This window comes from Xiphias gladius, chromosome 15 (genome assembly GCF_016859285.1).
Source record: "Xiphias gladius isolate SHS-SW01 ecotype Sanya breed wild chromosome 15, ASM1685928v1, whole genome shotgun sequence".
In the NCBI taxonomy this organism is placed as follows: domain Eukaryota; kingdom Metazoa; phylum Chordata; class Actinopteri; order Istiophoriformes; family Xiphiidae; genus Xiphias; species Xiphias gladius.
Window position 1 is genome coordinate 17,050,123 of NC_053414.1, and position 14,394 is coordinate 17,064,516.

Genomic DNA, 14,394 nt, shown 5'->3' on the forward strand with positions numbered 1-14,394 from the left:
TTTCAACATCTCATCCTCAAACAGTCTTAGGGCATTTTATTAGAGGGCAGTCTCAACACATTAGTAAAGTGTCCAAAGTTAAATAAATGACTTGCCCCCAGACATTTTCCAGCTTGCATTATAAATCATTTTGTATTCTAAGGCAGAAGCACAGCGGATAAACAGCCTTACCCCATCTGGCTATAGCTGCAAGGAGCCAAAACATGATGACAGGATTGACTAAAACTTTCTTTGCTTAATAGCCTTCGCGTCTGTATCAGTGTGTCTCTAAAAGAGGAGAAGGAGAAGTAAATAAGGGGAAGAGAGTACTTTATCTTACAGAGGTCGAAATAACTACGGGCTGTAAGCTAAGAGTCAATTTCACGCTGGATATTAAAAAACAGATGCACTGTGAGCATCTTGGGATTGCTGCTGAAACTCCACATGTGGAAAGTGGAAAATGGTTGATATATTTGCCTCTGGGGGTGAAGAACTTTAGAAATCTAGGGATCCTGGCAAAACAATATTAAAAGCTTTATTCGAGAGGCCAAGAGAAAATAAAAACACACCTACATTTTTTGGCTAAAGCCTTCTTCAAGTCGGGAAACGCGCTTATTTGCTTTTTTCCCAAAATGTCAAATTATTCTTTTAAGTATAGCAGCACGACTAAACAAAATTAGATGTGAATTCCCCTACATAAAGCCTTCAGAGTACACAAGAAGGGAGAAGAACAACTAAATGTTTTCTAATTCAAAGTATAAGATACATTTTTTTCTGATTGATCAGTTGATTTGAAAACTGGATAGGAGTGAAATATAAGGTAGTGTTGCTTCATATAATTTAAGGTAAAAAAAAAAACAACAAACAAGCAAAAATTGTGGTGTATCATCACTAATACTGGCATTTTGTCTCAAACCAGATTAAAACAATTCAGCAAAACAGACATTTCACTAGTGTTATTCAAAGTACTTTCTGTTAAAATAACAATGGAGCATAAGGAGTGCAAAGACAGCTTAACATACATTAATGTAGAGTCCCTTCAACACAATCAGTTACGTTTTGTTTTGTTTTTGGTTCAGTATTTTGGAGATGGTAGAGAAACATCTTTGCTTGTTAGTCACAGCTGATCTTGAATGAGCTCTGAACACGGTTTGGTTCCTCAAAGCAAAATATCAACTGCGTACAGAGACAAAATAACATTCAGAGATACAAGGTGGAAGAAATGCACATACAACCTGCATGTGGGTCATTTCTAATTGTATCTGTTAATTAAACTGTTATCTTCAAGATTATATTCTGCATATATAAACAACATCTTCTGCCTGTTGCTGTGGCACTTAATGTAGATATAAGCACTTAATCTGGAATAATCTAATCTCTAGATTTCACTGTACAACAACAGATATATTAAGACAAGCGGGTGAGCAGGTAGCATGTGTGTGTGTGTGTGTGTGTGTGTGTGTGTGTGTGTGTGTGTGTGTGTGTGTGTGTGTGTGTTAGTGCTGTGTCTGCACAGCTGGTTCTGTGGTGGGTCGGCAGTGTTGGCTCTGGATGTGGGAGATCTGCAGGACAGGAAGCAGCAGCTGAAATGCATTCTGGATGTAGTTTGTACTGTTGGAGCCCTGCGGACAGGAAACCCGTATTGTCATCATCATCATCATCATCATCATCATCATCATCATCGTCATCATCATCATCGTCATCATCATCATCATCGCCGTCATCATCAGCAGCAGCAGCAGCATCATCATTTCCCACGTGAAAAAGCATCATTTGACATATTTAAGTATTGTTGAAAAATGAAAAATGAAAAAAAAATTTTTTATATTATGTCTAGCGTAAATCTATTGGACAAGTTGTCAACCAAACAGTGGGAGTAAATTGAATAGAACAGAACAGAACAGAATAGAGATGTGTTCTCCACCCAAGCAGAAAATTGTCTCTATATTACCAAAACATATAAGCAGCATTAGAACATGTATACAACATGTAATATATATATCAAATAGGGTAAGAAAACATAATCAAAGTATAAAATACCGTATACTAAAAAAGAATACTGTTTTTTACAAAAAGCAAAAATACAATACTGTGTAGCTATATTTGTGGCTCAAGCTTTGGAAATTTAAAATTGCATTTGGAATCAAGTGTATTTTAAATATATTCCCAGTGTTCGAAATCTATTTTGAATGGGATTTTTTTCTTCGTTTGTAAATATGACTTAGATTATCTTGTGCAGGTTTCACCTCACTCCCATGAGCAAGTTAAACGTGATCAGTTATCAACACATTTCTAACAGTCATCATCGGACTGAGACTGCAGGTCATTCATTTTGTTCATCACAAACTGATTATAATTACGATCGATGGAGGAGAAACATCTGTTCATCTCACCTCTAGCAGCACACTGTCTACCAGTGGATTCAACTCCTCTGCTTTCCTCTGGCCCTGAGAGAGAGAAAATAAAGAATAGAGAATAAATAAACAAAAATTAAAAAACACACACAAAAACTACAAAGGCAAAAGACAAGCGATATTTTAGGTTTTCCTCATTATCGACAAATTACAAGAAAAAAATACCTGACAAGTGTGATATAAAAGTAGCTTATTCCTCCATTATAATCCAAAACACAAAATGAGCCACACCGTTTCAGTGAGTGACATTTTCCTTAGCTGCATATAGCTGGAAGATGGAGGAATACACCTTTTTTACTTTGACATTTTCCTTCATTAACGGCGAAGAGCATGCTGACGCTACCTCACCAGCCAACACGGCACAAGGTAACATCAAGTAACACGGGATGAAATGCAAAAAACAGATTGGCAGCAGTAAGGGACCTACCGGAAGATTCGTTTTATTTAACTTGTGCACTTCACAGTTTTCTTCACAGTGTTTCAAAGAGTGGGTAAAAACACATCCTATACATACAAGAAGGCTGTATCCGTCTTGGTATCTATAGGTGGCCAGCCTCTAAAGGATGCTGCAACTCTAACACAGAAACTCCCAAACTGTATTACCTTCATTACCACAAATAAGTGTACTGTTGTTTCTTTTGAGTCAATCTCACATACCCTGTCCTGATGCGTAAATAATTTGTCCTAGCCTTTAGCGTCTTTAGCTTCTGTAGTGTTACAACTTTTCCAAGACACAAAATATGTGGGTGGGGTATAGTGATGAATTTAAATAAAATCCTTTACATTTGTCTGGATCACTCAAAATGGGATGTGGAGAAATACGAAGCTGTAGAGTGTCCGCCTCCACCCACACCTCCCTCACTTGCACTGTTACATCAGTAGGTGGAGGGCGAATTCATAAATCAGACCTCAACCACATTCTTTGGAAATGTTAACACGGATTTTGCCTTCCAGCCACACACAGCTCCTACTAAAATGGTGCTCTGCCAGCTGCTACGACTCATGAGCTAATGGTCAGCTAAGTGTGGCTTTATGTGATGGTAGTCCCACCAGATCGCATTTGATTGAGTAAATTAATGTATGCGCCCCTGAGATCAAGGTGAGTCATGACAAATGTTTTAATGTTTCACAGGAAGAGAAAAAAGGGGCAAGTTGTCATAGAAACACTATGATTAAAAATTATTTCTAACATATTTTGGCAAATGACAAGATAATATTAACACAGGGACGTAGGATTAAAAGGAAACTGTACTTTTGATTTCTCTCTGTAGTATATATCAGTGACTTGTTTTAAGGTTTCACGTCTTCAGTATGAACAAATGAGCTTAGGCCTGAGAGCAGACAGGGTTGGGAAAGTTGAAAATTATTGAAAGAGAGACCAACAAATTGTTGGTTGGGGATTTCCTGGGATTGGTTGACATAACAACAGCTTTATCCCTTAATAACTACAAAACACAAACACAAACACGAAGACAGTCCCTCTCACCTACCCCAACAAGAAGCAGCATATCAGAGAACTTCTTGGCCAAACACTCCACCTCCTTACACATGGCACATGTCAACCTGGAGTAAAAAAAAGCCAAAAAAAAAACAAATGTCGATTTTAGCAAAACTTCGTGTGGTGCTGCTCATACACATCCACACATAAAGTATGCGAACACACAAACACACCTGGTGAGGATGTGTGCCTGCTCTCTGGCTGGTTTCTCTAACTCCTGGCCATGGAGGATGAGCTCTGCCACCTTGTGGAGCTGCTCGATACTGCGAGCCGTCACTTCTGCCAGACTCCCTACTGATGACAGGTAGACAGCCTGGAGAGAGTGGGTGATGAACACACACACACACACGCGCGCACACACGCGCACACACGCGCACACACGCGCACACACACACACAGAGAATAACTTTATCAAATCAAATCAAGCTGTGACAGCGGGGGAAGGGGGTGTTTAAATTTAAAAAAATAAAAGAAATAGTCACATGACATTGTTGAGTAGACCTCACCTCTACAGATCTGGGGTCGTTCTCTGTCTCCTTCTTTTCCTCCTCTCCTCCCTTTATCTCCTCCCCCTGCTCCTCTCCATCTTTCTTCTTCTCCTCCTTTTCGTTCTCTACAGGCGAGGCCTCTCCCCCCTGCTGGTCCTGCGTTTCCCTGCCAACTGTCTCCGTAGTGACAGGCTGTTCCACCTCGCTCACCCAATCATGGGCCCTCATCCGAGCCTGGAGATGCATAATTACCACTCATCAGCTTTGCATGGTGAGAGATCATCATCCTGATGTATGCTAATTATGTGCAAATACACGACCTTATGCTAATGTAGGTTCCATATAGGTGAATTTGATTATGCAGTAGGACTTCAAAGGTGATAAATCTTATATTCTTCTGTGACCGCAGCAGGAGAGGGGGATGTTAAAGTGGTTTGTGTGTGTGTGTGTGTTTTCCTGTACATCTGTCGAGCGTTCTTAACACGGGGAGAAAGCTGAAGAAAATTTCATAGGAAAGAGTACATTTTTCATGTGTGATTCAGCTTAAATAAAGATTATGTGCTCTGATAGGTTACTACGATGGTCTGAGATGATAAATGTATTCACGGAGGTACTTTGTAATGAAAGGTTGTGATTTACTTTTTTGGTATGACTGTATGGTCGTAGTAGACTTCACCTACTTCGGTCACTAATGTCCTAGCGTTCTCAGAATTTATTACCTTAAGCATCTGTAGATCAACTGAGCAGTAGCCAATAGTACTCGCCTAGCATGGATTGTTACACTAGAGAAATTATGTTAATGAATCTAACAAATCGTCTTTTGGGAGTATCTGTTCAGTGTGCGAGCGCCTTTTTGTCTTGTTTTTGCCTTTTTGCCGACGCAGCTGATATCATGTTGAGATGTGCACAAGGTAATGTGTCCTTGTGATGCACAGACTGAACGATTAACTACTAACAAGTCAATGAATATCCTCACAAATGTTGGTAAACCACCAAGTTTGTGTGTGTATATTATTGACATTTTATATATGTGTGTGTCTGCATGTGTGTGTGTGTGTGAGTTACCTTGTTGAGTTTGTCCGGCGTGGCAGCGACATGAAGCTCAAACAGCAGCTCAGTGAGAACACTCACAAACTCCTCGCCATCAGCAGCTGGCAGAAACACACAAAACACACACATGTACAAGGATAAACAAATGTCATGTCAGCATCCTTCTATTCACACGTCGTATGTAAAGTGATTAGAGACTTCTATCACATGCCAGTGATGCTTTGATTTCCCCCATGCTGAGTTTATAATGATAATATTTCTGCTTTTTTTTCGTGCTGAATTAATGCAAACTCCTGCATCTACATAACAGTTAGAGCTTAATGTGTACTGCACACATGCAGGTGTAATGTCTTGATCTGATGCAGTTTTGTTGTTTTTGTTGTTTTTTTTTTCAAATCAGTGATGTGATGTGAATATGCCATTGGCCCCTGAACACCAACACTGGACCAGGCACTGTGTTAAACCCTCCGGGTAAAGGAGGGACCTGCTTTGAACTCTGCACTGATGTGACATCGCCTGAGGCACCTGTCACACGGTAAACGTTCACATATAGCTTCAAAAATGTAAACTGACAAGTGGCTGGTGAGATATGATAGGAACCACATAACATCCCCCTCGACACTGAATTTCACTTTGGTTGAAAATGTTCCACTTCTTATGCAGATACAGGGGATCAGGAACCAAACGCCTCGTACACTGGCTCCCCATAGGGATCCAAGGTTTTCCAGGAAAACCTTGCTAACAGGAAAAATCATCTGTGTATGTTCCGAGACGTAGATCGGGATTTTTCCCAGCACAAGGAAAATGAGACGGTGCTTTGAGCAGTTGAAACTTCTGTCTTGACACTCAGCTTCTCTGCTGAAGTGTCTCAGAAACTGAATCCCTGCTGACTGCAAGGCTGATGCTCTGTTCCTGACTCTGATCTTTGACCTTTCTGTGGAGGAGGACAGTCAAAAATGGATTTAACTTTAAGGGATCAACATAAAATACCAGTGTGTAGTGCGATGGATGGGGAGTGACATGTTAGAGTTACTGTTAGTATCATCCAAGATTTAGATTTTTACTTTCTCTGGTTCACTCATTTAGTAGCAATAATAACCATTTATTCCCGAAGTTCTGTATTCAGAAATTGAGAGTGGCTGGAATACTCATCATCCTTGCAGTTTATAAATTAACCGCCCCCGGATAATCATTTTCAGTGCCTAGTAGCTGTTGTTAGGCGGGATTATTTTGTTTCTCTGGCTGGTTAGATGAGCAGGTGTTAGACTGTATGTGAGAGTCTAAGACTGATGGCTAACAGCACAGTTAACTATTTTCCTTTTTTTTTGGAGTTTGCTGTGGCCTTCGGAAACCTGTGTACTTTATAAACTGTCAGTAAAGCCGCGCAGCGTCTCATCATCTGATCCCTGTAAGACGCTCCAATATAATTCTACATCCCGAGTTGTGATAGTAATAGAGATGTGTATCAGTATTGCAAGGTGTGGAAAGGAAGCTGTGAGTTTGGGGGCTTCTTGCATTAATAGGTGTACTCCAGCTATTTAGTGCTGCACTTCCATAAATTTGGGAACTTATAAGAGACAGATCAAAAAATAGAAATGGTCAAAATTGAATCAACATAGGCCGCGGTACCCTGACTTTTAAAGTGTAGCATGGGTCAAGCTAATAATAATAATGCAACTGGAAAGAGTTGTTCGTTAGACCATCCCTGCTTGGTTAACTGTGTAAAGATATAAAGGACTCCTGCACAGGATGCCTCAGCATATCACTTCTTCTTCTTCTTCTTCTTCTTCTTCTTCTTCTCAAATTTAAAAACCACTGCTCACCAGACCAGGTCTCAGGACTGTTTAACTCTGGTTACCCCTCGGGTAAACACTGAACTTGGCAAGACTGCCTGCCATTACTTTTCACCATTTACATGGGTAGAATTACAGAGGATTTAAAACTTCAATGTTTCATCCCATGGCCAACTTTAAACTTTAAATCTTGAATCTATTCAGTGATGTCTGCAAAAGGGATCTTGATCTCAATTAGATAACCTGACTAAATAAAGTTTATATACTGTACTGTATTTTCTGCAGCATGACAAAAACCCTAAACATACAGACAGAGTCATAAAGAACTATCTTCAGAGACAAGAAGAACAAGGAGTCCTGTGACAGATAGTCTGGTCCCCACAGCGCCCTGGTCTCAACATCATGTCGTCAGTCTGGGATTTCATGAAGAGACAGCCTGAATCCACAAAGGAACAGTGGCAACTTCTCAAAGATTCTTGGATCAACCTCTCTGCAAAGTACCATGAAAAAATACGGGCAAGTGTAGCTATGAGAACTGGTGCTGTTTTAAAGGAAACCGGTGGTCACACCATGTATTGATTGGATTTAGTCGTTTTCTAGTCTGCACTTTGTATGAAGTTAATTAATAAAAACTAATCACCACATTATTTTTGAAAGCATCCTCTCTTTAGTTTTAGTGCATAAAACCTTTGCGCAGTGCTGTATATACATGCCTGCATTTTTCAAAATCCAAATGACAAATAAATTGAACTTTATGTGTAAAATTGTTATAGTTCCCCTTTAAAAATTCTGCAGCTAACTCTTAATTCTCAGCCCGAAGGCACCAACAAGTAAGCGCTTTCAAAAGACTCTCTGCTCAAAATTAACGTAGCCAGTGATTAGACCATAACGTTGACAAAAAAAAAGTGAAGCCAGCTAAAGGCTTGCAAAAGCCCCGATAGGATACTTAAAAGTGGATACTGAACTAAAAGACTGAATGGAGAATTCAACCAAAGTGAAATATCAGTTCTGATCCTGAACCTCTGATCCAGTGTCAGAACTTGTGTCATTCTGCAAGAGTTCAAACAGAAAATGGGATTAAGGCCAACTGATCCTGGGTCAGTGTTCAGGGACCACCTCTACCTCCAGCAGTTCTGGTTGATTGGTCTGGGTCACTCACACAGGGGGGTAGAACACTGTAATTGGGAACTTAGATCACCGTTATCCTTCGTCTGTCCTCCTCCTCCTTCTTCCTCTCCTCCCTCCTCCTCTTCCTCTCGCTTGATGAAAATATCTCTGATTAAAATCAGCTCCTTCTTCACCTCGTCCTGCTCTTCTTCCCCCAGGGAATAGAGGAATGCTTGAACCTAGGAGCAGATATGCAATTTTACGTGCACTATTTTAAATAGACTGTGTTTCTGCAAAGTACTCTATATTCCTCACACTTGTGCCTTACCTTGGCCTCACTCTCATTGGACAAAATCTCCAGGGCCTCAAGGTGTGATAAGCCCTGGTAGTCGTCAAACAGAATACCATAGTGAGCTGTGGGCGCACTGATCGGCTGGTTGCTCAGACGCGCCCGCTCCTTCTCCTTGGCTTCCTTCAACATCTGAAAATTCACAGTAAAACTGCAACGTCACACTGCGGCACAACTGTCACTTACAGAAATTGCAGAATGTGGATTTCCACTGAAAAGCACCAACGTATTCTGTCCACGCAGACACACAGTACACAAGTTTATATTATTTATCCGATGGGAGGAGGTGTATTAGTTTTCTGAGACTGTATGTGGGTTCCGCGTATGAATGTTTGCATACCTGACTCAGTGATGCAGTCTTCTGCATCAGGGTCTTGGTCTTTTTGAAACCCGGGTCACTCTCAGCAAGAACAGTCATGGTCTTTTTTCCAATGAACTCCAAGGCATCCAGACCTCCACTGATCACTGACTTACCCTTGGAGAGACAAAAATAAAGGGACACATAGGTTTGAAAAAAAAAAAAAAAAGGAATTAACAGAATTACGACATAAACTATGGAATCACATTCTCACCAGTAAAAGTTAATGAAACTGATGAGAAAAATAAAAATACTCAGGGTAAATGAAAAACATTTTCATACTGTGTCAAAATTTTGACTTGCTCAGTCAAATGTATTAAATTATACGGTAAAATGACGATTAGAAGTCACAGCTGAGACATTAAGTATTCTTAGTATAAGTATTAGTTTAACGTTTTGATTTTGCTATCTTTCTGAAGTGAAGATTATGAGTTAGAAAGGTACAACACTTGTGGACTTGAGGACCACTGATGTTTCCAAAATTCACTCCTTGTTTATCCATTCACTACTCGCTGTAAGAGACGCTCAACTAGCAGTTATAGTGAGAAGCAATTTGAGAGTTTGGACACTTACAAATCATCATCATTTTGTGTCGTCACTGACAGGAGCCGACTGTACCTTTCCCATCTATAAAAAGCACCTCATTGCGTGATTAGCAGACATGAGCAGAAAGTAGTGCACATGTCATGGGCACCCCTTTTTTTTAGTTCCATTGTGGGAATAAATATACACCCTGCATCCAGTCAATGAAAGAAAATAGTGCACAGTAAAAATAGCGCACTATGTTGTAAGAAGGGTTTGATTTCAAACACAGCTTAAATTCAAAATACTTAGTACTTAGAGATAGTAAGTTGACATTTTGACATACTGATTTTAATTTTGAGTTTCTATCTGAGAATTTTGATTTTTAGTTACCGTAGTAACTTATTACTTTGACACCAGCAGTTGGTTTGAGTTAAACATTCTGTTGCTATGGTGACCTTGCTGGAAACATGCCGTAGCAGTTGCAGATTCACTGACATTTTTATATCCAGCCTTTTTTTCAGATCTCGGATCTGACACCTTTTATCTACTCCACACATGCCCTTGTTGGAATTTGACATTATGAATTTCGTTTTTTTTTTTTTGGTGGTTTTTGTCACTTTATTTCTAACCAAGCAAAACACTATGCTAGCTGTCTGAAGCTAATGTGTTGCTAATACAACAATCTAGCTAAGTGTTAATTTAATGATGGGCTAACTGTTAATGCGCTTTTACTTGTGCGCAACCTGACACGAGGAACAATGCAACTAATTTTACAGCTAGAATATAGAATTGTGAATCCCTTTTTCTTGTTACTATACTAATTCATTTTTACAAAACCCTTGGTCTAACCCTTGGTTAGTATCTCATCCCTTTCTGATTTGTATTCACTATTAATTAATTTATTGTGTTTTAACCAGTACTGTTTTCACATTTTTCCATTTTTTCCAGTGAAAACTACAAGTGAGTCTGTGTGTGAGTATGTGTGTGCATGTGTGTGTGTGTGTGTGTGTGTGTGTTCACTCACTGTGTTCTGCACAGCGTGGGTGATTGTAGAGAAAACACCTCTGCTAGAAGCTGCTGCACTCGCAGAAGGAGACTCCTCTGAGCTGGAGAAGTCAGCCTCTCCACTTTCACCTCCTCCCTCTCTCTTCACTTCTGCTCCCTCCTCCTCTTCCTGTGCCTCCTCTCCTACTGAGGTCCTTTGGAGACGAAGAGCCTCTCCTGCCTTCACCTTAACTGAGGTCAGGCTCTGACCTGTACAAAATATTAGGTATTCTCTATTATGTAATCTGTACGTAAAATATCAAGATTTTCAGCTTCAACTTCACTGATCGGACCATTTTGGCTTTCGAAAGGTTCCTGTGTATAAAAATACATATTTTCTGACCATTTTGAATCTAATTTCTCTCCATAAGAAAGCATGTGTAAGTGGTAGGTATATGAAAGAACAGAAAAAAATGGCTTGTTGAGGAAATATGAGATGGGGGAACAGAAATAAGAACAGAAGACGTACCCACAGTGGAGGTGGCACTGCTAAGTAGAGATTTTCCCCATGAACTCCAACCTCCCCAGCCTTTTTCTTTCTCCTGAAGTGACCTCTGCACACACAAACACACACACACTGTATACATTGCTATATCAGTTAGAAAACTTTACTCTTGTATGCATTATTTGTAAAAGGCCAAGGAGATACTGCATTAGCTGCTAACTCAGACAAATTCAATACTTGTAGTTACTAGCATCAAAGGTTGAATTCAATTAAAGCTGCAACTAATTATTATTTTCATTATCGATTAAACATTTGGTCTATAAAATTTCAGAAAACAGGGTCAAATGACAATTTACATTCCCTAAGGCCCCATGTACTTCTTAAAATCCACATTTTAATATCTAAACATATTAAACTCTTATTATCACATGGGACAAAGAAAAGCAAGAAATCCCCAGGACTGAGAACGTGAAACTGGACATTTTTTAAATCATTTTTGTATGAAAATTATTAAACGATTAATCGATAACCAAACTAGTTTACAATTAATTTTCTGTCCTTCAATCAATCGGTTAATCTACTAATCGTTTCAGCTCTGAAGTCAGTTTAAATTAAATTAAAGTAAAGTCATGAGTGAACGGTTTTTAAGCTCGGGTGAATATGCGCCAGAAGTGAGACAAGAAACTAGTGCTACAAACCTCCACATCCTCCTCTGCAGCCTCTGTGTCCGGCTCCAGGCTCACCGGTTGGTCACATTCGATCACCTGACCCTCAGCCCCACGCGCTGGTTGGTCGGCCGAACCCTCTGAGGTGCCAGTCTCGGTGGCGGTGTGCTCTGTGCTCGTCTCCTTGGTGAACTGTGGGAAGCTGAGACTCTCAGGGGTCAAAGGAGGCTGCAGAGGGGCTGAGGGTAGTGTCGAGGCCGCTGGGCCATCCTGGCAGCAGCCGGGCTCAGTGTGAGGGGCTTGGCCAGGTGGATGGGTGGTGTCTGCAGAGGCGTCTGCGTCAGAGGGGGCAGCCTGGGACATGGTGTTCTGGAAAAGGAGAGATCTTTGATTTTTCTGGTTTTAGTTGAGAAAGTGCTGATCTGTGCTTCTTTTTATATCTTTGTTTCCTACAACCAAAATACTGCTTACATATATAACACCCCATACTCTTTGTTTATAACATAACATAAATGTAAACGTATAAAGTATAAATAGATGTTGTTAATTTCATAAATGTAACTAATCTTTATGTGCACTGGTTGTGTTTTGGTGTATGATGATTACCCAACACCTTGCAGTATTTTTTTCCAACTGCTTTGGCTTAAGTTTCACAACAGAATTTCAATTAGAGCTGCAACTGATGATTGTTTGTCAGAAAGATTTGGAAAATGCCCGTCACATTTTTCCTGAGCCTACGGTGATGTCTTCAAATGCTTTGTTTTGTCCGACTACCGCTCCACAACAGCCGCAGATTTTCAGTTTGCTGTGATATAAAACAGAGAAAACTCACAGATTCTCACACAGGCGGAGCTGCAACCGGAGAATGTGTGATATTTTTTTTTCTTGATATTTGACTTAAACGGTTTAACTGATTTCACTGATTCATTTATATGGCCAGTCAACTATCTGACTAATCAACTGACTATTAGCTCTTATTTCAATGTGCATAACTCTCAATGCTCAAACTTCCATCCTTAAAAAAAATTGCAAAACACCAAATCACATGCTTTAGACTGCAGCCACCTGATGTTGGCGCAAAGTTCAAATAAAGGTCACGAAATCAGTTCAGCTCACTAGCAAACGTTGGTCCTCTCTCTAACAACGTTACCCATCTGACCCTCATTGCAACATAACTGTCAAGTTACTTCACCACCGCTGCAATATATTTTCTTTTGTTTTGCTTTAGTGTCAAAATGCTGTAACGCACAACAAGCACAGTCATCAAATCAGTGGTGGCTGTTTGACAGCAGTATTTAATGATGACTTTTATTTTTAAAATGCAAAAAATGATTCAAATTCAGTGTCGAACATGCACATTGTTGTGATGCTCTGATAGACTTGATGCATGATGCAGCGGCTAGCCTCAGACACGTTTTTATATTTCGCATGGCGTGCGAGATTAATGAGACAAAATGAACCGAAAAATGTGTTTTGCACATTGAAGCTGCTGTGGGAACTGAGTCAGAGAAATCATAAGACACTGTGTACTGCGCCGCACCACCGGTTTCCATTTCATGTCCAATGTCACCATCTACTGGTCATTTGCTGGGCACGCTTTCACATGATCACTGTCATCCTCTTGTTTTCATCCACTGTGGAGTTTGCTCAGGGCTGTTTCCTGGCAGCAAATTGTCTGTTATCTCTGATAAACTGTGTGTACAGGATGGAAAATAAACAATTTAAAAAAAAAAAAAAAAAAAAGATTTGTCCAGAAAAAGAGACAAGTCTAACAGCCAGGAACACAAGTTACAATAATTCTAATGTGACTATTTTTCTTTTCATCCGGAGCAATAAGAATAATACTTAAAATGTTATACTCAATACATTAACTGCCCCGATAGCCTGTGGTGATCAACACGTAGTCCGTGTAGTATAGTGACTCCCAAACAGGTTAAAGGAATCGTTTCATCTTTATGACATCAATATGACCCCTTTTTTCCACGTCTTTCAAAGCCTCCTGTTTCTTTCAACACCATTTGGACTAATAATTACAGCATGACAAGATACAGGACAATGTCAAGCAGACGGTCCACAAAGACCACTGTTCTACTCTCAAAGACATTAGACAACTAAGCTATTATTCGCAGGATTATTATCATTATAGCGAGTTACACGAAGGCCTTTTCAACACCGCGGCGTGTTAACGAAGACGTCGTCCGCAGCTTAGTAGCTGTGTCTCTTTCACCTGTTGCAGCCAAAGGAAACTTATAAAGCTCAAAGACAGTTTTTGTTTGTTATGAAAGTGACGGTGCAGCTCACCCGCTCGGTGCCAGCCAGCGGCTCCTCTTCCGCCCCGCCACGTCGGCAGGCCGGTAGGCGACTGCACCGAAGAGTAGCGAACGACAAGATGACGCCCCGCCTCGGGGAACCGAACACTGGGCCCGGGCGGCGAGCCAACGCCGCTCGACCCGGCCGTCGAGCCGGTTCATAAGGCAACTCGTTTAAGACTGTGGTCCGTAGAGACGACAACACCGGCACCCCACAGACAGACAGGGTTTCGGTTCGGTCCTTAATGTGATATCCGTTTTTCGGTTTTACAGCTGTATGTCCCTTAACAACACAGGATCATCCTACAAATACGGATATCCAGTGGTGGAAGAAGTACTCGCAGCATTTACTCAAGTAAAAGTACCCCGT

The 14,394-nt window shown here is 40.5% G+C and overlaps 1 protein-coding gene across 4 annotated transcripts; it reads right to left on the reverse strand.

Annotated features, from left to right (window-relative positions):
* On the reverse strand, window positions 1–14,088 carry fam114a1 (family with sequence similarity 114 member A1). 4 transcript variants are annotated; one of them, XM_040145416.1, is made up of 13 exons: window positions 14,017–14,088; window positions 11,749–12,084; window positions 11,075–11,159; window positions 10,586–10,815; window positions 9,019–9,153; window positions 8,658–8,810; window positions 8,421–8,568; window positions 5,445–5,530; window positions 4,398–4,613; window positions 4,065–4,204; window positions 3,884–3,956; window positions 2,373–2,426; window positions 1–1,601 (listed from the first exon to the last, which is right to left on the reverse strand). In XM_040145416.1, exons 2-13 carry the CDS (start codon window positions 12,076–12,078, stop codon window positions 1,476–1,478), a joined length of 1,776 nt encoding a protein of 591 aa, XP_040001350.1. In that variant the 5' UTR covers window positions 12,079–12,084; window positions 14,017–14,088; the 3' UTR covers window positions 1–1,475. The 4 variants fall into 4 exon arrangements, with proteins under 4 accessions (XP_040001350.1, XP_040001349.1, XP_040001348.1 ...); XM_040145415.1 differs by having other exon boundaries at window positions 5,445–5,542; XM_040145414.1 differs by having other exon boundaries at window positions 8,382–8,568.
* Window positions 14,089–14,394: the final 306 nt, after the last annotated feature.

Coding starts and splice junctions, on each gene's coding strand:
- fam114a1 (XM_040145413.1), bottom strand. CDS start 12,078: ATGTCCCAGGCTGCCCCCTCTGACGCAGACGCCTCTGCAGACACCACC. Junction 5,543..8,381: donor ACAGTGTTCTACCCCCCTGT/GTGAGTGACCCA, acceptor GTGTGTTTTGTG/TGTTTCTGCCAGCTGCTGAT. Junction 3,957..4,064: donor CAGGCACACATCCTCACCAG/GTGTGTTTGTGT, acceptor TTTTTACTCCAG/GTTGACATGTGCCATGTGTA.